Source organism: Simochromis diagramma, unplaced genomic scaffold (assembly GCF_900408965.1).
Source record: "Simochromis diagramma unplaced genomic scaffold, fSimDia1.1 OVJJ01000676.1, whole genome shotgun sequence".
Classification (NCBI taxonomy): domain Eukaryota; kingdom Metazoa; phylum Chordata; class Actinopteri; order Cichliformes; family Cichlidae; genus Simochromis; species Simochromis diagramma.
Genome location: NW_024387466.1, coordinates 2,215,876 through 2,242,932, shown reverse-complemented (window position 1 = coordinate 2,242,932; position 27,057 = coordinate 2,215,876). Strand labels below are relative to the sequence as shown.

Sequence of the window (27,057 nt, the reverse complement as noted above, 5' to 3'; positions counted from 1 at the left end):
TCTATATAGGTAATATATAGCATAGACTGGCTGCTGACTAATAATTTGGTTGGTAGTCAGCTCCGTTTAGACTGGAAAGATGAGAAATATGATGTGTAATATAATTATTTTTCAGACTATTGTTATCATCAGATTGACTATGGAAACCAGGCTGTGTGTTGACTTCTGATTTCAAGAGATTGCACTCAAATTCCATCACTGCAGCTGTAGGGAACATGAGGCTGACTTTGTGAATAAAATATTATCTCATAGCCTCGGGGCAATTACACAGTATTGTATCAGGCAAAATGCCTACAGTGAAAACGGTTTAACTGTCACTGTAAGAGTTTTGTGTGGTTTGCATTTATTCATCATAACAGTTGGTTATGCTTTAGTGAAGACATTTGAAAAGGAAAATCGCTTTCCTTTAAAAAAAAAAAAAATCTTGCGAGGGTGTATTTTGCCTTGTTAGCGTGGTGACAATAGACTGATAATTTGACAAGTGGGCTTCGAATATTAGATGTGGGTCTAAGAGATGCACATACATTTACATTTTACTAAGGCTCTTTCTCTTTTTTTCAAACATGTTTCCTTTAGGCAAATATAATGACATATTAGAATAATTATAGCCCATCTTTTTAAACCATGAGAACTCCTGATAATAGTCTGTACACGTGAATCAGAGACAGCGACATTATTAATCCTTGGACTCTTGTTGTCATTTGTCACAATGCAATATGACTATCGAGAGTTTGGTTGTAGTTACCAATGAAGTTATACAAAGGTGATGAAGTGACATGGCTTGTGACTCTGTCTGGATCATATAAGTCTTTTGCAGACCCGTTAGGCTGTTTTTTGTAAGTCTAAAGTTGTTGCCCTTGCCATCAAACATTTGAGAATTTACTGAAAAGCTGTATGCAATTCAGCAGCTTCCAGAGTGCTATATTCTTGTTGATTCACAATGGTGAAAACATATTTTAGTGAGGTTCAATAGCGTGCCATACAGCTGTAATATGAAATCCAAACACTTAAAAGAGCAATTTTGTTTTTCATTTTAAAGCTGCATTTAAAAAACCTGCCACAAGAGGGCAGATAAACATTAATTATGCCCCTTCACTGTTTCTTCCTCTTCTATTTTTTACATCACTGACAATATGTCAGTATGACTGCTAATTATCATCAGTCTGTTGGAAAGGGACTGACATTTATGTAACATTTTTCCCATCATACTCAAAGCAATTCAGACATACCTAAATCACATTTAACCATAGATTTATGCACTACATTGTTCTATGCACTTTAACCACTTTATCTACCTCACACTAATGAGTTAAAATCCCCAGTTAGACTAACATACGTGCTTTTAGGCTGTGCCAGGAAGTACCCAGAAGAAAGCCAGCAGGCCTGGTTAGAATGCTAATACAGAAAAAGGTGACCATGAGGTTTGAAGCAGGGACTTTCTTGTTAACCACTGCCCCCCTGTGCTACCCAGGAATGGAGGAAAGTCACAATCCTATGTACCAGTGTCTTCAGAATGAATTGTGTTAGAATGAAGTCAACTTTAAAGTAGAATTTGATGTCTTTAGATATGAATTCCACAAAAAGAAAGCCTTTTTAGTTATTACATATGCTGGAAACAAGATGCTTATTAAATATGAACAGTATGGGTCGGCTGCAGCAAGAAAGCGGAGGAAGGGTGGTGTGCATTAATTACTTCTCCAGACAGATGGAGCCAGTGCAATGAATAGATAAAGGCTTTTCCTATTTTCCTAAAGAAAGACAAGTCTTTGTTCAAATAGAAGGGATGTTAAAGTCCCACGTTAATCATCATCCAGTCCCTTTTTCATGGCTTTGCCAACTTTAAAATGTTGAGATCTTGTTGACCTCGGATACTAATGCTGTATTTCCTGATTTCCTGCATTCCCACATTTCAAAATTCCACTGTTGCGAAAGTGGAGAGGAAAAAAAGGGCGTCACAGTCTACTGAAGGAGAAAATAAGCTGTTAGTTCAACTGAATTCAAAACACTGTTGGAGATATTTAAGAAAAAAAAAACTTTATTTGTGACATATTAACAAAACACATTACCAGATTGATTAAATCATAAGAATCACTATGATCACCTTTACAATGATGAGCAGGTGTACAAAAAAGTTATTAACAGATCTGCACTGTCACAGTCGACTGGTATGTGCCACTCACCGCCACACCCAACGACTGAGGAACATTCACTATACACAAGCAGAGAATACATCAACTTTATTTTTTTTTTATTTCATTTTTTTGTATTTTGATATTTTTTTTCTTATTTTTCTGCCTTTTTCTCTACTGGGCAAGGGAAAGGTACGGAGGGTGAGCAAATTATATAATTTCACAATAGTGTCTGTTTGATCATCATTTCAAAGTTGAACACAAGTTAGTTTAAGGACTGATTTTCTTATCCATGAAAATCATATGGGTAAAAACAGAAAGAAAAAAAGGCATTTCATAGCATAACACAATAGCATTATGTATATCTAGAAGATTAAATTTATTTTCAACATGATAAAAAAATGTGTTTCTTTTAGGTTTTTCCACAAATTGCTGTTGCCATGTCTGTATTTACTGTATGTTTGTGTCTGTATGGAGAGGTGTGTGTATTGTCTTTGAGAATGTGTATCAGAGGTATATGTAAATATTCCAATACGCATTTCCCAGTGGAAAAACATATCTATGTATATATATATAGTATCTATATAGGATCTTTCCTTTGCTTATAACATGCAAACAGCCACTTGGTGATCTGACAGCACAGAAGTACACCTGAAGAACGGGGCAGGTGAGGAGGGAATAGTGTGCATGGGAAGGACTGAGCAGCACCTATATACCCCTATAGTGATCGGAAATATGGTGGTCTAATAAAAGGAACAGTGAGGTGAGATTTTATGACACTTTCAATCATGTTGACGCTGCTCCCATTTCTACCACACTATGTTTATACACAATATCAGTGCCAAAACTTCCCAGCAAACTTTTTCCCCCCATATTCATGTGGAGCCATAAAGCAAAAAAAGGGAAATTTTAAGGTGATGCCAGGTGAAGCCAATGAACCTTGCATTTTGTTACCTTTCAGTCACAATTTTTATCATAATAGTAATTATCATAATTTGAATTCAGCCTCCAGCCTCTTTGTACTGCAGCTGAACTGTACTTCCCAGTCAGCGTTAACTGCAATACATGTGCTTGTGCAAAGGAGAAATGACTTGCCCAATAGTTTCTTTGTCTCCTACACTGTATCTACACAATGGACTACTATGACTACTATTTTCTGACTCGCACTCCATCTTGCCTCATATCTAGCATAGCATAATCTCAGTTCCTGCTAAGCTCTCAGGCGTCTTCGCAATTCAGTGCATACAAGTCATGCGAGAGATGACAGAGCTGTCAACAATGAGCAACCAGAGGAGACATTCTGGCAGAAGCGCCTAAACTCAGCTGAAGTTGAGACAAAAAAAATGTCTATGAGAGTGTGACATGTGTCTATATGTCTATGTGTCTGTATCTGTGTAAATATGCAAATACACACATGTTACTGTTGTACAGTTCATTGAAGCAAAGTGGAAAGATGTCCAACCATGTTGATTTGAGGAAACAGGAGTAGAGCGAGGAAACAGGCGGCGGGCAAGCACATCCTACAAGCACTGAAGCAGGCGAGGCAGTGGCGCAAGGCTTAAAGAACAACTATTTAACATTCAAAGACAGAAGAGGACGGATCGGAACAGAAATGAAGCGACAAGCAGCGTTCCTGCTTCCTAGCCATATAATACACTCCCATGTTAAGGGTGGCATTGGCCTTCAGTTTTTGGAGTTTCCACAAAGGGCTGCGTATTCTTTTCGTGTATTTTGAATTTATGTGTTCATGTGTGCGTATGTTTGATTTGTTGGATTGTGTGTAAGCGGCGGAGAGAAAATCAGTGTTTGTGTACAGTAATGTGTGTTTCAGACTGGGTGTGCTAATTCAGACCCCATTAACCTGTGTCATATTCCAAGAGAAGAAGCCATGTCAGGGGCTGGTTGCATCAGCTGCACGTAGGTTCCCTAGTTATGGCCGAAGTCGCCACTAATCCCATTTCAGGCATTGCTAAAATTACAAGCGGTACCACTACAGAAATCTGTCCAAACGTAACGTTAAGTAAACGCTAAAAATATTAAGCAAGCAATAAAGCAGGTGCAAATGATACAAGTCACACAAATGCACTCACTAACAATAAAGAATCTAGTTTTCTGCACGCAGCATTTTTTTTTTCTTTAGCAGTTCCCTGCTGTTTTGCAACTTGAAGAGCCACAGCCATGATTTTGAATGTTTCTGTCCATTGTCTACACATTGCACAAACACTTTGGGCTATTTTCAACTATTTAGTGTGTCATTCCTTTTCTGTTGGCATTAGATTCCATGGAATGTGAAAAATAATACGCTGAGACTGGCCTTAGGTACTGTACCTAATCTGGTTAATTGTGTCAGTGCAGTAGCTACACTATAGTGTGATGAAAATACGGCTTAAAGCAAGGACAAAATTCGATGTGTTCACTTTGATGAACAGTGTGAAACAGTTTCGAGTCTCAGCTAATGCATTTTTGTGCTATAGTCCATTAAAAAAAACAGGTAAAAAAAAACCCCAATAGAATTTCCAAAAACAAAATGATGTGCTTTAGAAAATGATTAGCCTTAAAAAATGATTGGTAGAAAGTGGACTAAAACATTCAAATACTAGCATTTTTCTTTAAAAGTCAAATGAGAATCGGCCATGTTTTATGCCAATCTAGTCCCAAAACCATCCAGTATATTGCTATTACTTATTTGCTACTCATTCTAACTTTTAATAATATCAAAAGATCTCACCTTTGAGCTCGCGTCTTAATACCTACTCTATCATTGAATTTAGCGACATGCTAATTGCAAAGGAATTAGCAGTTATGAGGCCACTACTTTATACCCTAACCTGGGAACAAACTTGCGCATAGTTGGTGCAACCCAGTCCAGGTTGCAGGTCCTCAGCCTCCACAATGTGCTATGTTACACTGAAACAGAGCTCTTTATTTGAGCGTGGTCTAACTTCTTTCAGGCACCTTGTAGTCTCAAAGGTGCTAATCCTATGCTACGCATACTATATGCTGTTGTCTTTGCTCATTTTATTATATTTTTTACGTATTTATTTTTTATAAAAGCCCACATTTTTAGATTTTCTACAACGCCTCCATAATACTGAAGACAATAGCCCCGTTTATTTTTTTTTTAAATTTTAAAGTTATTTCTTTTACTTTTTACTTACCCTTGAACTAGTCAAAAAGGAGGAGGGCCAGAGATGTCATCACAGGCAGCCTCAGTGGACAATGGTCGTTACAAATAGTACACCTTTTTTGGGTGCTATTTTTGTTGTTGTTATACAAACTGGGGGTGGGGGAAGGGGGTGGGGAAGTGGGGGTGGGCAGCAAATCACAAAGGCTAATCTAAGACAACAAATCATTTTCTGGTGTAATTTGGTCCATTCTTTCGATAAAGAGCATTTGTTTAACAAGTTCGCATGACGTTTGGAGCCAGGCCTGGTCTAATGAGGATTTGGCCACTATACAATGTCTATGCAAATATGGCGCAAGGAGGCTCCCTTGGTTCTACAATATGCATTTGGCTTAGTTTTCTGGCTCTCAAATTGGGTAGTTTGTTAATAGCTTTGCTGTCATATCACCACTTCTCTAGTCATCACCGCTTTCATCTTTTCCTTTCTCCTTCTTATCTTTCTTGTCCTTCTTCTTCTTTTTCTTCTTCTTGGCATCCTCCTTCTTGCCAAAGCTTATGAATTCACCCTTGTCATCCACAGGACCTGGGTCGTGGCGGATAGAGATGATGGCTGGAGATCCAGGAATGATGAAGGCTTCAGGTGGAATCTCTCCTGGTTTCAGGGGCTGAGGAAGGCCATAGCCTTGTCCAGCGCCGTATCTGAAGTGCCAGCTGTTGCTGTTAACTCCAGCGCCCACTGGAGGTGATAGCTCTCCACCACCTTCTCCATCTACACAAGCGTTATTAAAAAATGGAAAAGAACAAAAAGGAAAAAGAAAAACAAAGAAAAGAGAATAATTCATTACATTTTATTTATTTGTTAAAGGAACTGTTTAAAACTTTAGGGAATCGATATACTTAGCATTCTAGCTGAGAGATTCTGATTAAAAAAAATAAAAAAATAAAAAAAAATATTAACTTTTTAAAAACATCACATTATCTGGTACCCAGTTGCACCATAGAGATGCTAGTAAGCAGACTTAAATACCTTTAATCAGAGCTAGGCTAAAGCTATCCATTTGTTTCTAAAGCTTCCAAGCCAAACTATCCCAAAAGCCAAATAATGAAAAACTCAGCTAAATAAAATAAATGCAATATCACAGACCAAAATAATTTGGAAATGTTAAAGAAAGAGCAAAGTTAAATTGAAATGACAAAAAAGGAGAAAAAAGCTGAAATCAAAGCTATATAAGATATATTAAGGAAGTAAAATCTCAAATGAAAGCATCAATTGTCGAAAGAAGTGGTAAAGATGTGTAACTTGACTGATATTGACTGATATCAATTTTCCATTAATCTTTTATCAATGAGGTGCATTTTGTTGGTACATTTACACATACGCGTTGTATACTCTTTCACTGCGGCCTTAACACGCAGCGATATTTTGATCGTTTTGCTTGTAAGTGGTAGAAGCATGATATGATACATTTGGCATTACAGGGTTAAATGTTGGCCTGACAATAGCCAAGATTCATATACTTTAAGGAGAGCAATGCAACCCAGTTCACTGAAGGGACAGGAGGGGACTAACCTTTAAACCACAGGGATGTTTAACTTGGCAGTGCGATTTGTATTTGGATGATGGCTGCAGCATAATCCTACTCTCATTGGAAGCCAGAGACAAGGATTCAACAGTGCATGGATGTGAAAGATTAAGAAACCCAGATTGCGAATTGACAAAAAAATAAAAAATGAAGAAGGGATCTATAGCCTATATTGAATAATTATTTTGAAACGTGAGAAAAGGACCCATCTATTGAGGTCAAAGGGTCATACATTTCGTAATGCAAAAAGAAAGCGGATGCTAGATGAGATGAAGACGGAGAGAGAAGGGAGAGAGAGCGTGAATGAGAGAGAGGCAGTAAGAAAGATGGGGGTGGGCGGGTTTTGCAGACACGGCGCTCTCAGGCTCACACCAGTTCCCTCTGCGCTGACCTACTTTCAGCCTGGATAATATTTAGATCAAAAACGGGCCCCTACAAAAAGATTCTGTTTGATTTTTCTTTGTAGGCTATTTATGACATTGCTGGAGTGCTGAAATGATTTCAACCACTGCCCCACTGGGAAGTACACTATTTTGAAAATGTGTGCTCTTCAGACGCACAGTGTCCCACAAAGTCCCCACAACGAGTCCATTGAGTATAAAAATATATAACACGTACAGGCTACAATGACAGCAGATGCAATGATCTCTACTGAACTGGTCAGTCAGTCGCTCTGCATTATTGTGCTGTTTAACCTCAGTGAGCATATAAAGTGTATAGGCATTCTTCATATATGATTTATCATTGACTCATTGCAAGTACATTAGATATTAAATAAAGAAACTACAATGCCAGAAAGGGTCATTGATTTTAATATAGAAGGAGTAGTCAGATAAGAGACAAATAAATTATTAGTTCGAATTAGTTTCTGCTTGCAGAAGTGATCGTTTAATTATTACACGTGTTTAACATTTTATAATTAGCACATAGAAGACAAGGTGATGGAAAAAAAGCCAAAATAAAACAGAAACAATGGGGTATGGCCAGGGGTCAAATTGGGATTTGGCAGATGGGGGAACTGGAAGCTTGGGTGTCGCAGTGCAAAGTGGGGGAAAGAATTACTTAGAAATAAGTCAAATAATAATTTGTTTAGCAAGCTCAGTAGAATTTTCTTTGCATGTAGACTGCGATCAGCTGACCTGTGCTGCTAGTCCAATATTCACTGCTTTAGCCAAATGAATTCAGCAAGATTTAAGGTGATATTTAATGGGGTAATGAGGAATTATAAAAGGTAGATTCAGTGAGTGAATCTAATCGGCATCATCATCTTAAATATACATTTCTGTGTGCTACCCTTATTGTAGTATAAGCTAGTAATAGTACCCTAGACGTAACCAGCCCAGCATAGTGCATCACTATATCAACTATATGTTTTACCAATGTTTAAAATGAATGAGGGTATAACATGTAAGATTCAAGTTTCTAGTCTATAAAATTTAACTTGCTGAGCAGTCCTTTGAAAATTATCTCCTTTCCTCTCTTTCTTACATCTTTCTCCATCTCTGATAGTGTCACACATTAACGTTTTATTTTCTCTCCGTGGGAAATACCGCAATTATCTGATGGATGCATTTTGTGACAAACTGTGCAGAAAGCGTTTGTTTGTTTGCTGATATTTGTTGAGCTGTTTGAAAAGATACATTCGAGTTTATGCTCCCTCCTGTTCAGCAGCTAGTTAAGCACTTCTACCAACTTTACGTCTGCGCCGTGAACGCATCACAGGGAAGAGAAAGGAAAAAGGGATGTGTTGAAAGTGTAAGCGCGCTGTGGGATGTCATTATTTTCTTACCACTGAGCAAATACCTCCAGGCTGTCACTGAAAGCAATGCTAGTCTGCAGCGCATGAAAATGAACTCATTCAATAGTAATAAGCATTAACCTGCCTATCAGATTTTATAAGTCGCCAACTGTGGGAGCTGGACTGCTGTTCTAGATCCTTCCAGGCCACATTAACACCTGGGTATTGCTACTGAAGGCATGCAGAGTAATCTGGTTGACCTTTTTTCTTAAAATTCACCCAACTTTCTGCATTTTTTTTGTTTCTTTGCTTAATAACCAGCTTCTTAGTAATTATTTAGTGTCAGATGCTATTATCTTACATTAACATTAGTGGACTTACTACTAATAAACTCTAATGCCAGTCGTTTTAGGATTAGGATTATACCATTTGACGGTCTGTTAGCATATGTTTAATCTGTGCTCAACAAAGTCCGATTTAACTGATTCCATTGCTAAAGTGAGAAAGTCCACTTCTCATGTGGAGAAGAAAGAACTTTAAGTAATAAAATATGAAAAGATAGCTGCTCAGATGCATGAAAAACTGCGGGAGAAAATATAGTGCACTTTACCGCTCTATACATAGTATACAGTTCATTTTTATGTAACAGACACACCATTTCCTGTTACCTGATAAGTCCTCTTAAAGGAAGGTGATTTTTTTGCTTAAATTTTGGGAGTTCTAAGTAATATTGTCTTATCTAATAGTTAAATGTTCACAAAGGGTCTTTCCACATTTTACATTTCATTTTTACAGGTTAATGTATGTAAACATGCAATGTGAAAACACAGTATTAAAATTAATTTGGGGCAAGCGTTATAACCTGCAGTTTACTTTTCACCATAAAATTACACGTGACACAGTAGTTGAGAACAAGCCATTTAAAGGTTATTAAAATTTCAACCTCATGTATTATGTATAATGTAGTCGGTGTAATTCGATGATTACCATACGAGTTAGAAACATTTTGTGTACTTTAAGTTTATATTCTGGTGGTGAAAGGTCAGATTAGGAGTTCATCTTCATGGAATATCAAGTTTATTTAAATACATTTCAGGTGCCAAGGAAAATCCTGAAGTTCACCTATAGACTGTATATAAAAGAGACTTATCCATGTGATATGTGATGTCACACTGTTTGTGAATTCCTGTTCTGAAGGCCTGATGCCTGCATGGCTTGTGTTCTTTTGTGTGTGTGTGTGGTGGTGGTAGGGTTTGAACAAGCAGTGAGCATATTTGGATCAATGGATATAAAGATATCAGTTGTCAAATATCAAAACTCAAGCAGAAACTCTTAGAAGGTCTATACCTCACAGCAAACCATATTATTTGTTAGATAACTACACTAAAAATACTCCAGAAGGTACCAGAGAGACTTCCAGTTCAGTGACTCAAATTAGCTGAGGTAAAGCTTAGCGTCTACCTATCAGTCAAAGGGGCCATGGGCCTAATAATACATAGTGTTAAGCCTTTAAGCAATTTAAACAGGTGATCTCAATATATTAAAACTCACTCTAGAGTTCCCATAAAGGCCAAAACATTTCTGGTCTCCATAGAGGCTGTAAAACATTTATTTCTGCTGTCTGGCAATTTACCATTGGGAGGGAGGGATTGGCTTAACCTTTGAGCCAGGGCTGCTTAATTTTTCATCCTGAAATGTTGCTACTTGCGTTGGTGGAAACATCTGGATCTATAATCTGTAGTAAATAAATGTTTGGATGATCTTTAGATTTTCTACAATTTTAATTTTGATTTGTAACCATGTTACCATTACCTGCTTAGAGTACCGAATGTGTGTGGATATAGTATACACAGAGCAGAGGTCAAAAAGTTTGTATTTCTCTGCATGATGTACAGAGAAGTACAATATCCACTGACACAGCATACCGAAACAAATGGGTATCGCCTTAGTGTCTTGGAACATTCTAGGGCTTCATGCACTGCTTGAAAAAAATCCAGACCTCTGGCATTGTTAATTTAAAAAAAACAACCCACGTTTTAATTCAGACATTTCCTGTTTAGGTGTATATAAGCTCTTCATGTCACAGAGTGCAAAATTTTAAAGAGCTTTGCTGCCTTTGTGCTGCTGTTTATCTAACATGCTCCAGCCAGTGTTTCTTTTTAACAGCCTATACTTCACAGCAAATGGATTACACTGTAACTGCTAGTGAGCAGGGAAGTATAGCGAGGAGCATGTAGTGGCACCTGATGTGAAAATATAAGGGTGTCGGAAGCCTCATTTGGTGTAACCTACATTTAAAATAGGCTACTCCGAGACACGGTTCCATCTGTAATGAATCCCTCTGATGGCTTGTGGCACACTGAAATGAGACAGTCACAGTTCTCGTTAGGGCTGCACGATTAATCGTTAGAAAATCGCGATCTCGATTCATACTTATGTGCGATCTCATTTCCAAATGACAACGAAAAGACGACGACGATTGTACCGCATTTTGGTCCGGGACGTAATCTGCATGAAAACAAGCGCTCACTCTTCCTGCTCAACAAATGACAAGGGCGGAGCCTTATACCACGTGATACAGAAGCTGTGCCGTGTGATGCTAAAATTAGCAGGGAAAAAACAACGGAGAGCACGTCAGGGATGACGAGAAAGTGACAGGAGAAAATCCGTCCCGGTCAACCACCCAAACATCAATAACGGGAACCTTATACAGCGCTTCCCTATACACGTCGAACTCCCGCAGGCACAAAGAAATTACGGAGGCTATCACTTATCACCTGACCAAAGATATGGCTCCCATCAACACTGTGCAAAACGAGGGATTTAGGAAAATGATCAACACCCTAGACAAACGCTACACAGTGCCGTCCCGCAACTATTTTTCTATTGTTGCACTACCTGCTCTATACACGCAGTGTCGAGCAACGGTGGAGACGGAATTTCAAGCAGTACAACATTTTGCAGCAACAACAAAACGTGAGACATTTGTTGTTTTTATGTTTATTTATTGTTTTTATGTTCAGTCTCAACTGTGCAGTTAATAAGTGCAATAAATATTTATACTGGAAAAGAAAATCGTGAGAGAATCGTGATCTCAATTCTAAGCCAAAAAATCGTGATTCTCATTTTATGCAAAATCGTGCAGCCCTAGTGCTCGTACATATATGTGACATGTACCACATGTATTCTGCATAGGAAGCATAAACTTTGCTTTTCCACCTGCTATCCTCTAAAATGCCTTTTCTTTCTTTCTTAAAACCATGGTTTTGCCAAGTCCCCTTCCCCTTTACTCCTCTGTTTTTTTTGTCTCTAAATATTCCATTCAGAGATATGACCGGTTGCTATGGAAACTGCCTTCGCCCACTCCCTGCTGATGGAGGGTGCGGCTGCTGCAGCAATCTCTCAGTTAGACAGTGTTGCCAGGCAACAGGTCACATGGTGTTCCCTAGCAACACCACTACTGCAGGAACCTGCCAATCCTCTTAACCTTTCTCTCTCTGTTTCTCCATCCCCCCACACCTCGCTTTTTTTCCCTCCATCCCCCTGTACGTCTTCTCTGTTCATCTTCTAATCACAGTTTCTTTAAATGCTGCCACATCTTTCTTTTTTTTATGGCACTTTCTTGTTTGTGATAACAGCACATCTCCCCCACTGGCATCAGACAAATGTCTCCTCATCTGCACCAAGGGTCACTTACATAAACACAGTTTTGAAGGTGCCACATTTAGATGCATCACAGCATGTCGGAAGACTTCATTGTGATAAATCGCAGCAAAGATTTCTGGCACAAATTCACCTATTTCCAAGGTGCATGGAGAGGATGAAAGAATTCACAATGCAGGAACTCCAGCAACACTTGATGGAAGATGAAGAACTTTAATAATTGGCCAATTATTAATAATTGGTCAATTATTAAAGGCTTCATTGTGATAACAGTTTGCTACAGATGTTAAAATGTGTCACAATAAAGGATGACGTGTAACAGAGAGGATAAACCTGTCTGTGCTATTGCACTAAGCCACTCCTAAAAATGTATTTCCTAATGCATCAGCAACAACTGGAAGGACCGCAGTATGCTGAGCACTCCGCTTAAAGATAATATTTGAGACAATATTTGAGTCTTTATAGGGACAGAGTTGGCCAGATGGTTTCCATCTGCTGTAAGTAAAAAAATTGCACATTTTTTGCTGCACTCTGGCAGAGGGGAATACACTAGAACTGGGAAATGATGCAGCTGGTATCTCAAACAATTTCGCAACTTCCTTTTATACAGAGAGAAAAAAATCTTTATTTATTCATGTTTACTGACAGGCAGTAAAATCATATTCTGTCCCTGGTTTGCCAAGTGATTTACTGTGATGCTACTCTTCACCCTCAAGTGTCTACGTATGTCCTAATTCCTGAAGCCAGACAGAAAATCAATGAATGGAAGCGGGGGTGGAAGAATAGGGGGACGGTTCACAGTGCTGAAACATGGTTTTGAAATCTTGCTTACCAAAGTCTTCCAGCCTCTGTGCCCTTGTAAAGTTCCACACACAAACTTTTAAGCATGAGCTCTAAGACACACTTTCTGTAAAGCACAGGTCTATGAGTCCAGCTTTCTTTACACATCAGTTGTGTTGCAACATTTTTCAGCACTGTCACCCACTCACTAACTCATTCTTATAAGAGACAGCTGCCTTTTCTGATTTCTAGCTCTTGCTTGCTGCTGTTGTGGAAAGTGACAATATTCTAGGTATGAAAGTGCTCTGCATAAGAGTCCAACGGCTCTGGTGGCTATCTGACTATGCATGTTGCTTGGCCTATGGAACTCTGCATACATACTAATTTGTTTGTTTGCTGACAGTTACATGATGAGACAAATGTCAATTACTTATTTATGGTAAATATTAATGGTGGATAAAAAGTTATAGATTAGGGTGCTGGTTTAGCTGAGTGGGTGAGCAGGTGACTGGCCGGGTTCAAGTCTGACCCGCGGCCTTTTGCTGCATGTCTTCCCCCCTCTCTTTCTCTCCCCGCTTTCCTGTCTATCTACACTGTCTCTATCCAATAAAGGTTAAAAGGTCAAAAAAATGATCTTACAAAAAACGTTGCAGGTAGAGATTGAACACGGGTTCTTCTTCAAAAGAAGAACCCGTCAAATTTAGGAAAAAAAACTTTAAAATTTTGGCATAAGGTGTTGACCTTAGAACTTTTTCCTTTGCTTTATTTTATTGTTTTGTATTTTATTTCATTTCATTTTATTTTGTTTTATTGTGTTTTGGATTTTTAGTCTACTTTTTCTTGGGACACTTTTTTCTACTGTACAGTACTTTGGTCAACACTGTTGTTTTAAATGTGTTATATAAATCAACTTGACCTTGACCTAGATGGTTTAACCCAAATTATATTTTGGGCATCTGAACTATTTCTAGCTAAATATTCTGAACTACATCTAGCTAACACAAAATCAGTTTTAAAAAAATCTTCATCCTGTATCCTGATTCCTACATTTCCACTCACCTGCAGCACTAGATACAGTGGGCCAGTTCTGAACCAGCATGCCCTGGGCTCCCTGCATCACAGAGGACTCCTCCATGTGGACGGAACTGAAAGGCAATCACATTTAGTCAGTGAAAAATTTGCAAACATTCAAATATTTAAAAATAGGACACATTTTCCTTAACATTCGGAGATTTTGTTATGAAATTCAAATGATTGTTGGTGCAGACCCTGGAATCCATCCACAACTGAGCAATTTAAAATAATAGTCTAATAAGATGACATTTCTGTTTAATATAAGGCAAATTAAGTGGTATTCAAATAGCTTAAAAACTTTCAAACAGCAATACTGATTATTTTAGACATTGACAGTGGCTTTCTGGCTCTCCAGAAAGAGAAGTTGTGGATAAATTCATGTGGTCTTGTTGTAAGTGGGTACAGCCCCCCACCCCCACTTTAAAAAAAAAACCCAAACCCAAACCATCCCACCCTTCAGGCTGAATACCTGTGCTTTGCCTCCTATGACAGAATATCTAAAGACTCAGGGCTTTTGTAATGCATTTAAATTGGTCTAGGAATAGCTATGAAGAAAGACGGAGCACATAAAAGAATGAGCGACTTTTCACAGAATAGAAATATGCATACTGACGACTACTGTAGGACTACATGAAGTGCTCTTTAAACTTTGCTGCTTATAATGGAAACTGAAAATAGCTGTTCTGTCCCAGATAACCAGCTGTTTTATGTGGTTGTGTTTGTGGTTGAAGTTGACCAGGATTAAGAACCGCTAAAACAGTGCGCACCAGTATACACTATAACTACACTAAAATACTATAACTATGCCCAAACACCTTGCTACATGAAAACAGTGCCACTTGCAAAGAATAACAAAGGTACAAAGCAAGTCTTCATTTTCATTCATTTTGGAGCTTCTATGTAAAATATGACTTGACGGATTTCTGCAATTGTAATCGTTCCATAGCTTTTGAAATTTATAAGCATAATGAACTATCCTGATCCATGCTCAGTGTTTTGAATAGTAATTGAATATGTCTAAATGACTTTGATATCACAATAGAATAATGCATAAAATGCATGTTTCATTGTGTGCCTTTAAAAAAAGTAATTCAACACTTTAAGTGACAAATACTTTCATATTCACTTTGAAATAATAGCATAATGTAGGTTAATGTAGTTGTTACATGTTTATACAAATACACAAGAATACTACTGATGACAATAGTATATATAGAGCTTTTCAAATATAGAGCTTTTTAAAAAGATCAGTTAAACCAGTGAAAAAGTCATTTAACAGTCTATCAATCAAATTTTTTACTAATTACAGATTTAGTACAGTGTGAGACTTTGTTTTGCCATCATTTTTGGGTGTGCTAGCTTTTCATCTTCCCTGTGATCTTTGTTTCACCTTGTGTGTGTTAGCAGGGGCTGAGCTATAAGAAGCACAGTAGGGGAGAGACAGGTGAAGTGAAGACAGCAAAACTATTTAAGTTAAAGAGCACTTGCTACTTTTCTACGAGTGCAATAAGCCTACCAACAAATGTTAATCCGTTTGCATCCAAGGATGAGCAGATGTCGATCCCAGATGTCTGAAAATCAGGCCAAAATATCAGCATTTTCTAAATCAGCCAACCTGAATCTGCCAGCAGTAACAAGGTTGCTAGAAGTTCTCCTTCTGATGGTAGGAAAGCTAGTTCTGGCCAGTGCCCTAGCAACCCCCAAACAAGAGGAAGAGATCTGGCTTTCACCTACACTGGCTGCTAGAGAGAAAGACTAACAAGGGTACAATTAGGTGCAAAAATAGGAATTTAACTCAGTTCTGAGAAAGAAAAACAATTATTTTAGTTTGTCCAATTTTCTGAGTGACTGAGCAAACCTGCCCCTTTCCATCCTGGTCTCCAGTTTTTAAGCTAAAGGAAGCCAACTGACAGCTTGTTGTATAGCTTTATCTTTACCATGCTGACACCGTGGTGTGAAAACAACCACATTTGAGGAAATGCATTTGGCAGAAAGTCAAAATATTTGACTAAATATGAGTGTATGAGCTTATATAAAACTGCCACACCCACCCTAGCAAAAAATCTTTTCCCTCATCCATTTGTTATAAATATATAGTTAATTGTTGTTGACTAGGTTTTCTGCAGCACATTAATACTATCATCTGCAACCTGCATTATCTTGATTTCCCCATGAAGAAAAAATGACCAGGTGTATTCTAAGCAGTTTGATGTATACGAATATGACACAGAAAGTACTGATGTACTGCACTTCTGTCTACACTCAGAATATGGGTCAACAGTGCTGGTGTTACATGCTGTTACATTACAGCATGCCTGTGTTGTGGCTAAGTGTTGATGTGAGCCATCTCTGTGTCTCCGTGTGTTTTACAGTCACTGTCATTTAAGAAGTGGCAGCGGCAAATTGCAGTGATGATTTATCTGAATCCATGTCATGTAACAGTGACTTGATGACAGAGTGCACATGATCCATACAAATTAACACTAATATCCAATTAAATCAACTTAGACTAAGAAGATGACTTCACAAATGAGCTGTAAGCACTGGTACCATGAAATTTGGGAGAATTTTGCAGAAAGCATAGGCGTGTGAATAGTAAACACATTAATTCCTGATGTCCCTGCTGTTTTTAGATCAACTTATGGGGAAATAAATGACATTTTCTGACATAATCATGGGAAAACTGTTAAGTTTTGTTTTTGGGTAGAATTTTTTGTGATCGTTGGTGCTTTTTTCTATGATCCTCTTCATTTCAGTATTCTCTGATTTGCAGCTAATGACACTGCTTAAAGTGTAGTGCTTCATTAATTAGATATATGTAGGTGGGAATACTCGAATATTCATGAAAGAGCAAGCACACTAAAATCACAGCAATCTATTGTTGACACAATACCTAGGAGAGGTTTCAAGCCCAAATCTTAGAAATCATGATTTTAGGAGAGGATAATCATAGCTAGAGTACTACAGTGTTTGTAGACTTAAAACAATTAAAATGTTTTAGTTTAATATGTCTTTGGAGGTGTTGTTTTGTGTGGATTTGGTCTAGCAATAAGAAGTGGAAAAACTTAGAGATGTAAAAAAACATCATCTTTGCACAATAATATGTGATACACAGAGAAATGCAAATGCATGCATGGGGTGGTGGTGAGGGGCAGTTGTACATGCAGACACTGATGCACATGTGCATGTGATAATCTAGGAAATGTCATCATCTGCCTGTTTGTCTTTCATGCTTCCAGCTTAAAGACTGCAAGTGAGGGAGTGATGCTCAGAATGTAGATGACCTATATAGTATTTCACTGCAGAGGACCAAGGCTATGAATCCAGTGACCGAACCGCAAAGGCCTTTTCCCAAAGGGAGAGGTTGAGGTTAAAGGTTCAAACAAATGCTTAGGCGCCACTCACAGTCATTTCTGAAAAGCTACAGCATTAGTGTTGCAGTAGCTTTTTGAATCATTTCCATAGAGGTGTAGGGATAAATGTAACTGTAACATGTGAATAAATCATTTGCTTGGGGAATCGTATATGCTATAGCTGCAAGAGCAAAATGAGGGGTCTCTCTAATGGTGCAGACTAGATGGCGGCACGATGAGTAGAGTGGAAAGGTGGAACCTTTTTTGAGATGATAAAAAGTTGCACAAGACTTTAACGTGGAAAATGCTTACCTCTGCACCCCTGCCCTCAAAGATGCAGAATATCTCCAGTCAGCATTCGGGGCTTTGGGCTGAGCGAGCAAGAGGGAGAGAGAGGTTGCGAGAGAAAAGAAAATGAAGGAGAGAGAGGTAGAGACAGAGAGGGAGGATGAAGAGAGTAAGTTTAGCTTGATCTCATACTGTGCAGAGCCATGGCCTCATCAATTAATCATGATACGCATCCCAGCTCTGGACGTGATAGGAACACTGCAGTTGTGTCACTGATTGCAAGCACAAACACACACACACACTTATGCACGCTAGCACGCGCGCACACACACACACAAACACACACACACACACGAAAGGACTTTAAAAAGGACAATGACTGCAAGCCATATTGACAGCTTCTGGACAGTCTCTCATTCCACTGTTCTGTAAATGTGTGAGCTGGGAGAGTAATGCCCTTTAAAGGAATACTATGATGACAGTACAGACTGATGCGTATGTGTTTGTGTGTCACTGGAGTAAATCTGTCTGCTCCTGATGAACCTAGCTGAGTGCTTCAAATTCCCAGCAGCCCTCTGGTAAATAATTGCCTTTAAACTCCAATAAAAAAGAGAGACCAGCCACATCCAATATCTCTGGCCTGCATTGGTCCTTGCTATATTAAGATACGGCTATCTCAGCTATCAACACATAGTATTTATAAAAGTATTTCCTCTTTACTTGTGTTCCTTTTCTGAATATCTCATCTAAAACATTAAATTATCATTAATCAATGGTAACTGTATGGACACATTTTAATAGTACATAGCACATTCTATACTTGCACTGAAAACCTGATAAACAACATTCCACATGAGCACAGAAATTTAAAAAGTATTGGTGAAGTTCAGATCTGGGGCTTGAGGCTATTCACCATTGAAAGCCTGCTAGGACTCCCAGAAATGAGTGGAAGTCCCAATAGGACTTTGGTCATTGTAGATTTCACTGATGATTCTACATTTAAGTTCAAAGAACGTCCCCCTCTTTGCAATATAAATGGCATAGAAGGGGCAAGTCATTGTTTTAATGAGCTAATGCTTCACAGCCATTAATTATGCCGGACTCTTTCATAATCATGTTCTTCATGAGTAGGCACATGCACAACGCTGAATTTAAAAAAAAAACTGTGTTTAAGAAACAAACCTGCGCTGGCAGCAGCAAGTGTCCCAGATAAAGAAAGCACATCATGTTCCTTAGTTCATATCAGGGGGGAGTATTTTTTGCTGGTAGACCCAGCCCATTTGAGTAAATTTAATTTGCAAGGCTGATGAACACAGTGTGGAGGTTAATTTCATTTACACTGCTACATTTGTCTTGATCAGATTTATTTTTAAAATAACTAATTTACCAGAGACTGCCACCTGCTAATTAAGACAGGGAACTCGTGGAAAATCCAAACCTTCAACATCATATAAATTAAAAAACAACAACAACAACAACAACAAAAAAAGCAAAAAACTAAAAATAACTAAAAAATGAATATTTGCATCATCAGCAAGCATTAGTGATAAAAGCAGAATGTGTCACCCCAAACTTTTTTGCAAGAGTCATTTAAGACATAATCTAAATGACTTTAGAATAACTTTAAAATAAACACAAATGGAAATAATGTGCTCAGGAAATCACATAAGCCAAACCCTTGATTTTAATATTGCCAGTTAAAAAGCTCTATTATTAAATGAGGTTAACTCATTAATGATTCTCTCTTTTTAAAAAAAAAAAAAAATCACCCAGAAGTCATAAATGCAATACAGCCATAAAAATAAACCTCAAAACTAACCATAATCAGAAATCAAGTCAGGAAACCCCAACTGCTCCTATGTCACTGCCTTACTCAGTCACACACAACAAAAACACAGACAAATCAAAACTGCATGCAAAGAGGGTGAGCAAGTAGTAGGAATGATACATGACCTGTTCCTGGTGTAGACGTGATGACAATCTCAAGGTGAAACACAAATCTCTGAATCATCAGAAATAACATAGGACCCTTGAAAAGCATCACAACTGACACTAATTCGGTGTGAGTGCTGAGCTAGGCTACACTGAGTAAGTTTGCAGTGCAAGTGGGAACTAAACAAAGAGACTGAAGCTTGCAGGGATTCAGTTCAGGAGAGGGTAAAAACCTGACGTGCAACATGTCATCTCCCTGCAGCAACAAAGTGACAGTGACAGAGAATATGGTAACACTGCACACTGGCACAATATTGGAATGAAAAGTCCGGTTTGGCATGTTTAAAAGTGCCTAATACTGCTTACACCTTGGTCAAATTCAAGACACTTTTTAAAACTTGAAGGTTCCTGACCTTCCGGCTATGCGGACAAAAGGTAAAAATAAAAAATTCATGACCCACCTCTGGGCAGATTTGGAGGGAGGCATCGGGCATGCTCAGTCTGCGTACAAATCCACTTCCACTGGTGAAAAAGCGGTCGGCACCGCTGCCCCAGGTGCCGCTGATGGGTCGTCCTGTGTTGTAGAACATGAAAGTGTCACTGCCAGACGTGGCAGTCAAGCAGGTCTTGTAGCAGTAAGTCTTCGTTAGGGAGCCATTCCCACGTACTTCGATGTAGTGAGGCTCCACTTTAAGGTCTCTCCGAAGCACCACATTGTTATTAGGCTGGCCTGGAGCTCCACTGCTGCCACCTCCGCCAGCACTCACGCTGCTGTTCCCACCATCTGGAGGGGGTTTCTGTGACACACAGCATGGGGAACAGGACCCAGGCTGGGTGCAGTAGGCGTGGCAGCGGACGATAGCCAGCACCACCACAGTGACCAGGAAAACAAAGGTCGTGGCACTCAAAGCCACGGTCAAGTAGACGGTCACTTTAGACAAAGGGATTGGGCCTTGAGGTCGCATTATCCTCTTGGGATCAGACACCACTTTTGGTGGCACCTCCATGACTGCCACGTTAATAGTAGCAGTGGAGGAAAGAGCAGGCTGGCCATGATCCTTTACAAGAACAGTTAGAGTGAAGGAGGTGGAGTTGTCTTCCAAGATCCTCCGAGTGGTCCTGATCTCTCCGTTGTGTTCGTGCACCTTGAACAAGTCCGGGTCAGTGGCTGTCTCCAGCACATACCCCAGCCAAGCATTTGGACCAGCGTCTGCATCGTATGCCACCACTTTGGTCACCAGGACACCAGGTTCGGCATTCTTTTGTACCGTCTCCAAGGAGCGCGTGCCATTGCCAGGGGGGTTGACTATCAGTGGTGCATGGTCATTCTGATCCATTATATAGATGTAGACTGTGGCGACGCGGCTGAGCGGAGGAATGCCCCCATCTTGGGCTTTGACCTGGAAGTGAAACTCTCTCAGTGACTCATAGTCAAAGGCTCGCAGGGCATAAGCCTCCCCTGTATCGGCCTTCACAGACACATATGAGGTGACAGGAATGCCGTGGTTGTTGTCATTGAGCACTGTGTAGGTGATGCGTGCGTTCTCTTTGATGTCGGCATCTCGAGCTTTCACAGTACACAAAGAGGCCCCGGGGGCATTGTTCTCAGCCACATAGACTGTATATGAGGTCTGTTCAAATCGTGGAGGGTTGTCATTAACATCTGCCACATCCACCTGTATAGTCTTCTGGGAGGATAGGGGAGGATTTCCTCCATCTGTGGCACTCAGAGTGACATTGTAGGCATCAGTGGTCTCACGGTCCAGAAAGGCTGAGGTAACCAGAGTGTAATAGTTTCTGAATGACTTGATCTTGAATGGAAGGCCTGCTGGGATCTCCAAGTTCACCTGCTTGTTAGCTCCAGAGTCTCGATCAGTAACACTAATAAGGGCCACAACTGTGTCTGCACGGGCATCCTCCCTCACGGGGCTCGACAGAGATGACAACACTATCTGAGGGACGTTGTCATTCACATCCACAACCTCTACTACCACCTTACAGTGTGCTGCCACAGCACCGGGGCCCCTGTCCATTGCCTGAATGTACATCTCATAGGAGTTAGTCTCTTCATAATCAACATTGTTTCTCACTCTTATCTCTCCTGTATTAGTGTCCATGCTGAACATCTGCCTCACTCTCTCCGGGGTGTAGCTGCTGAAGGAGTAATAAATCTCCCCATTTGTGCCCTCATCCAGATCAGTTGCATTCAGTTTGATCACCAGGGTGTCTTTGGGGGAGTTTTCTAACACTTTCACTTTGTACACTGAGCTGTCAAATGAGGGAATATTGTCATTTGAGTCCAGTACCCGGACACTGATTTTAGTCGTCCCTGTTTTTTCCGGCGTCCCACCATCCACAGCACTTAGAATTAATTGATGGTAAGGCGTCTGCTCGCGATCAAGGGGCTTTTTGAGCACAAGCTCGATGTGCTTTGTATTTAGAGAGGGTTTGTTAGAAACCAGCGCGAAATGGTCGTTTGTGCTAAGCTGATACATGCGAACAGAATTTGACCCAGTATCTGGATCTTGAGCGTTTTCAATTGGGTAACGAGACCCCGGTAAAGCAGACTCTATTATTTCCAATTGATACTCGTCTCTGGGGAACTGCGGCGCATTGTCGTTGGCATCTACAATCTCCACCTCGACGTGGTGCACTTCAGTGGGGTTTTCAATCAGCACCTCTAGATTAATGAGGCAGGTGCTGGATAAATCGCACAGTGCCTCCCTGTCAATCCTTTCATTGACAAGCAATTTCCCATTTTTGGGGTTGACAATCACATTGCGTTTGCCGCTGTTGGAGGTTACCTTGATTTTTCGGGTGGCGAGCTTTCGAATATCCAGCCCCAAGTCATGCGCCAGATCACCAACCAGTGCCCCATTTTCTAGTTCTTCTGTAATCGAATATCGTAACTGTCCAAATGAAAGGCCACAAAATAATGAAAATATCACAAAATAAAAAGGCACATTATTCCCTATCCGGTTGCACAGCCCAGCCACAGCCATTGCAAGCTCACAGGATCCGCAGACGGATTAAATGCAGCCTTCCGCCTTTTTAGCTTGCAGTATCTCGCATCCCAGCACCTCATTAAGGTGGGCTAATTGGTCTCCCGGTAAATGAAACAGAAGCGGCTCATCCACTGTGATACCCGGCTGAAGCGAATCCTCTCCAGCGCATCCATATTACCTTTGTCCGTGAGGCGCTTTTTTTTGTCTCCAATGCGCGCTGCTGACGGGTGTGTTTCCCTGTCGCTGGAGCCGTTAGATAATCAAGGCAGGCGAAGTTTTACCTTATGGAATCGGAAAAGACTGCTGTCCCTTTCAAAATAAAATTATAAGCGGTCTGTGCCTAAGTTTGCTTGCACTAGAAGAGAAGAAAAAATGACTTAACCAATCCAATGTGTGGGATTATGTTAGGCGCTGAAATAAAAGGAAAAAGGTCACAGCTTGTCAAGGAGTTCTGTAATTCCTTGCTTACAAAAAAAATTTGTAAAATTTTGAACCATTATGAATAATAATTTGTTCATAATCACATAAAAATTGTGATATGTCACTTAACTATTACCATTTTAAATAGTTATTTTAGTATTGATTAAAGACTTTTATGTGAGACGTGATACTTGAACTGTATTACATTTTTTTATGCCTCATGTTGTATGACATGATTAAAAAGTATTATGTTTATGTATTTAATTTAGTTTAATAAATGGAACTATGAACCAAGCACTACGGATCAAATATTTACACAGTATGTTCTGTGCAAAAAAAATAAAGCAGTGCAGTCTGTTCATATTAGGTTTATTTTGAATGGATAACCGGAACTCATAAAATTCAATGTAGGTGACTTGACCTTGGAAGGACACTATCCGCCCTAGCGCGCACTCAGATTTCAGCTCTCTCCTCTCCGCTGTGGCGCAGCTCCCCGCTTCCCCCTCCACCCATTTCTCTCCTCTCATCCCCCCATTGCGATGTCGGTGTAAGGTCTGTGAGCTAACCACATATTAAAGCACCTCCAGAAAAAAAAAGAATGGCGACCACACAAAAAGACCACATAAATATTTGGCGTATGCATCCAGTCTCACCAGACTTTCATCCCGTAATTAAAATTAGCTGTGCAGCATGTGGCAAAATATTAATCGCAGACTTACAGGGAATTGATGATATAACGTGAATATTTAGTTAAAATGTTTTATTTGGCAGATTCTCTTGGATTCACTATTGCGCAAGAAGTGAGGGGTGGTGGTAGTGAATGGATCCGCCGAAACTCTCAGCGTAATAAAATACAAATGTGGGGAAACGTGTTCACAAACACAGACACATGTCCGGGAACTGGCTCATGTTTGTCGTCCTTTGTCTGCTCCGAAGTCGCAAGGATGGTTAATTTGCCAGTGGCGATTCTGCAGCGCAGCCTACCGCATGGCGATCATTTAGGCAAGGCACAGCAGCAAGAAACCATTGTACTGACAATCACAAGCTCCTCTCCACATGGATCACTGTCAGAGGCAGACCTCAGACTGTCAGGTCACATAATCGTATTAAAGAAGCCCCATAAAGGACCCCATAAAGCAGAAGTCTCATTCCTTGTATGAAACATGATATACGATATACGGGTGAATGATGACAAAATGATGACAATATATATATATATATATATATATATATATATATATATATATATATATATATATATATATATATCAAATCAAATCAAATCAATTTATTTATATAGCACTTTTCACAGGATAAAAACCACAAAGTGCTTCACAGTAATATAAAACAGAATACATTAATAATCAAACATACAGCACAAATCTAATTAAAAGCCAATCTAAATAAATGAGTCTTAAGCTGCTTTTTAAAAGAATAAATACAATCAAGGCGACGTAATGATGGAGGGAGAGCATTCCACAACCACCTCTAGTCTTAAAACGAGTTCGTGGGACTACCAACAGCCTTTGATTAGATGATCTCAGGCTGCGAGAGGGAGCGTGGGGTTCTAAAAGATCAGAAATGTAAGCAGGGGCATCACGAGCTTTAAAAGTCAGTACCAAGATTTTAAAATGAATTCTAAAATGTACTGGAAGCCAGTGTAATGAACGTAACACTGGTGTCTTAGTTAAAAGCCTTGCAGCAGCATTCTGGACTAACTGGAGACGGTCAAGATTCCTTTTGCCCAAACAAAGAAAAAGACTGTTACAATAATCTAAGCGAGATGAAATAAAAGCATGAATAACCATTTCTAACTCAGATTTAGACAACAAAGTTCGCAGTTTGGAGATGTTTCTTAGCTGAAAAGGGCAATTCCTAATCAACTGGTGAGAGTGTTGTTCTAGGGACATGACAGAATCAAAGATCACACCAAGGTACCTGAGGCTCAGGTGAACAGATGAGCCAAGAGAACCAAGATGCTGTTTGATTAGAGATATCTAGTATATATATGCGTGTGTGTGTGTGTGTGTGTGTGTGTGTGTGTGTGTGTGTGTGTGTGTGTGTGTGTGTGTGTGAAAGGGGGGGTACTAAAGGAGCAACAAAATCATAGGAAATGATCACAAATCATAGAAAACCATGACAGAGGTTTGCTAGGTCAGTAACCATGGCTTGGGGTAGAGCCAGAACATAACACCTATCACACTATGAATACAAAGGAAGCTCTACTGATTACACATTAGGAAGCTCAGAGCTTTATGGTGAATAACACGGAAGAGTAATGGCAATTTGAGGTGAAAGCTAGCAAACCACTGGAAAAAAAGAGTGACTTGTATCATTTCAATGTAAAAGGGCAGCATTTTGTTTCTGATTAAGCTAAGGTCTGGGAAATCGTTCCAAATCAGACAAGCAAAGTCGGTCACAACAGCTGGCAAGGCTGTCCTGATAGCCTTAAGCAGAATAGATCACTGGATGAATGCATCCAATGGAGGAAAGCCATAATGGCTCCTTTGGCTATTTATGCACAGTTAGCTGGACCACTAGAATGTGTTGCAATAATAATCAAAGTTTTATCAGTATTTCTGCAACAAAACATCACTTTAATGTCAATGCCATATGCTACTGAGATATCATGAATCACCACATAGCTGAAGTAAAGAAAAAATGAGGAGAAAATAGGTTAAAACAGCCATCGATGTGTTTTTATTTAGTACACAGAAGATATTTTGCTACTTGCACAAAGCTGTTTCCCATCCTGCCCTAGAATTAGCATGTCTTTAGTCCCTAATTTGGATTTTTACAAGCTATTAAATTTCATCTTGGTGCTAATGCAGGGTTGTGATAGTGAAAAACAACAGGCACAAAAGAATTAAAGTTTTACAATATTAAGTCTCAGACCTCCTAATGTGTGAACTCCGCACAGTTATGAAACAATATAATAATATAATAATAATGTAATAAAAAATATAATTAAGTAATTATTGAATATCGCCATATATAGAGAGGAGATAGAGGAGGTGGTGGACAAAATGGTGGAGGCTATCCAACCGGACATAGTGGTGGTAGACAAACATGAGAAGACGGCCGTAGTGATCGATGTAGCGGTTCCGAATGACAGCAACATCAGGAAGAAGGAACACGAGAAGCTGGAGAAATACCAAGGGCTCAGATAAGAGCTCGAGAAGATGTGGAGGGTGAAGGTGACGGTGGTCCCAGTGGTAATCGGAGCACTAGGTGTGGTGACTCCCAAGCTAGGCGAGTGGCTCCAGCAGATCCCGGGAACAACAGCGGAGATCTCTGTCCAGAACAGCACAGTCCTAGGAAAAGCTAAGATACTGCGCAGGACCCTCAAGCTCCCAGGCCTCTGGGAGAGGACCCGAGCTTGAAGGATTGACCGCCCACAGGGGCGAGTGGGGAGTTTTATATATATATATATATATATATATATATATATATATATATACACCAGAAGGCAACATTGCAGACATAGAGGACATAGAGGACAGTTACAAGTACCTGGGGATCCCGCAGGTTTATCACACCAGGCAAGACCCCAGGTGCAGGCTGTGTAAAGATGCCCCAGAGACAATCCAGCACATAACAGCAGGGTGCAAGATGCTAGCAGGCAAGGCATACATGGAACGCCATAACCAAGTGGCCGGCATAGTGTACAGGAACATCTGTGCCGAGTATAACCTGGAAGTCCCGAGGTCAAAATGGGAGATGCCCCCAAGGGTGGTGGAGAATGACCGAGCTAAGATCCTGTGGGACTTCCAGATACAGACGGACAAAATGGTGGTAGCTAACCAACCGGACATAGTGGTGGTAGACAAACAGAAGAAGACAGCCGTAGTGATCTATATAGCGGTTCCGAATGACAGCAATATCAGGAAGAAGGAACACGAGAAGCTGGAGAAATACCAAGGGCTCAGATAAGAGCTCGAGAGGATGTGGAGGGTGAAGGTAACAGT

At 39.9% G+C, this 27,057-nt stretch overlaps 1 protein-coding gene across 2 annotated transcripts; it reads right to left on the bottom strand.

Moving 5' to 3' along the window:
• Nucleotides 1-2,013: 2,013 nt before the first annotated feature.
• LOC120723294 (protocadherin alpha-C2-like) lies at nucleotides 2,014-22,935 on the bottom strand. 2 transcript variants are annotated; one of them, XM_040014667.1, is made up of 4 exons: nucleotides 20,126-22,934; nucleotides 17,757-17,815; nucleotides 14,077-14,162; nucleotides 2,014-6,022 (listed from the first exon to the last, which is right to left on the bottom strand). In XM_040014667.1, exons 1-4 carry the CDS (start codon nucleotides 22,664-22,666, stop codon nucleotides 5,709-5,711), a joined length of 3,000 nt encoding a protein of 999 aa, XP_039870601.1. In that variant the 5' UTR covers nucleotides 22,667-22,934; the 3' UTR covers nucleotides 2,014-5,708. The 2 variants fall into 2 exon arrangements, with proteins under 2 accessions (XP_039870601.1, XP_039870602.1); XM_040014668.1 differs by lacking the exon at nucleotides 17,757-17,815 and having other exon boundaries at nucleotides 5,913-6,022; nucleotides 20,126-22,935.
• Between the last annotated feature and the right edge of the window lie 4,122 nt (nucleotides 22,936-27,057).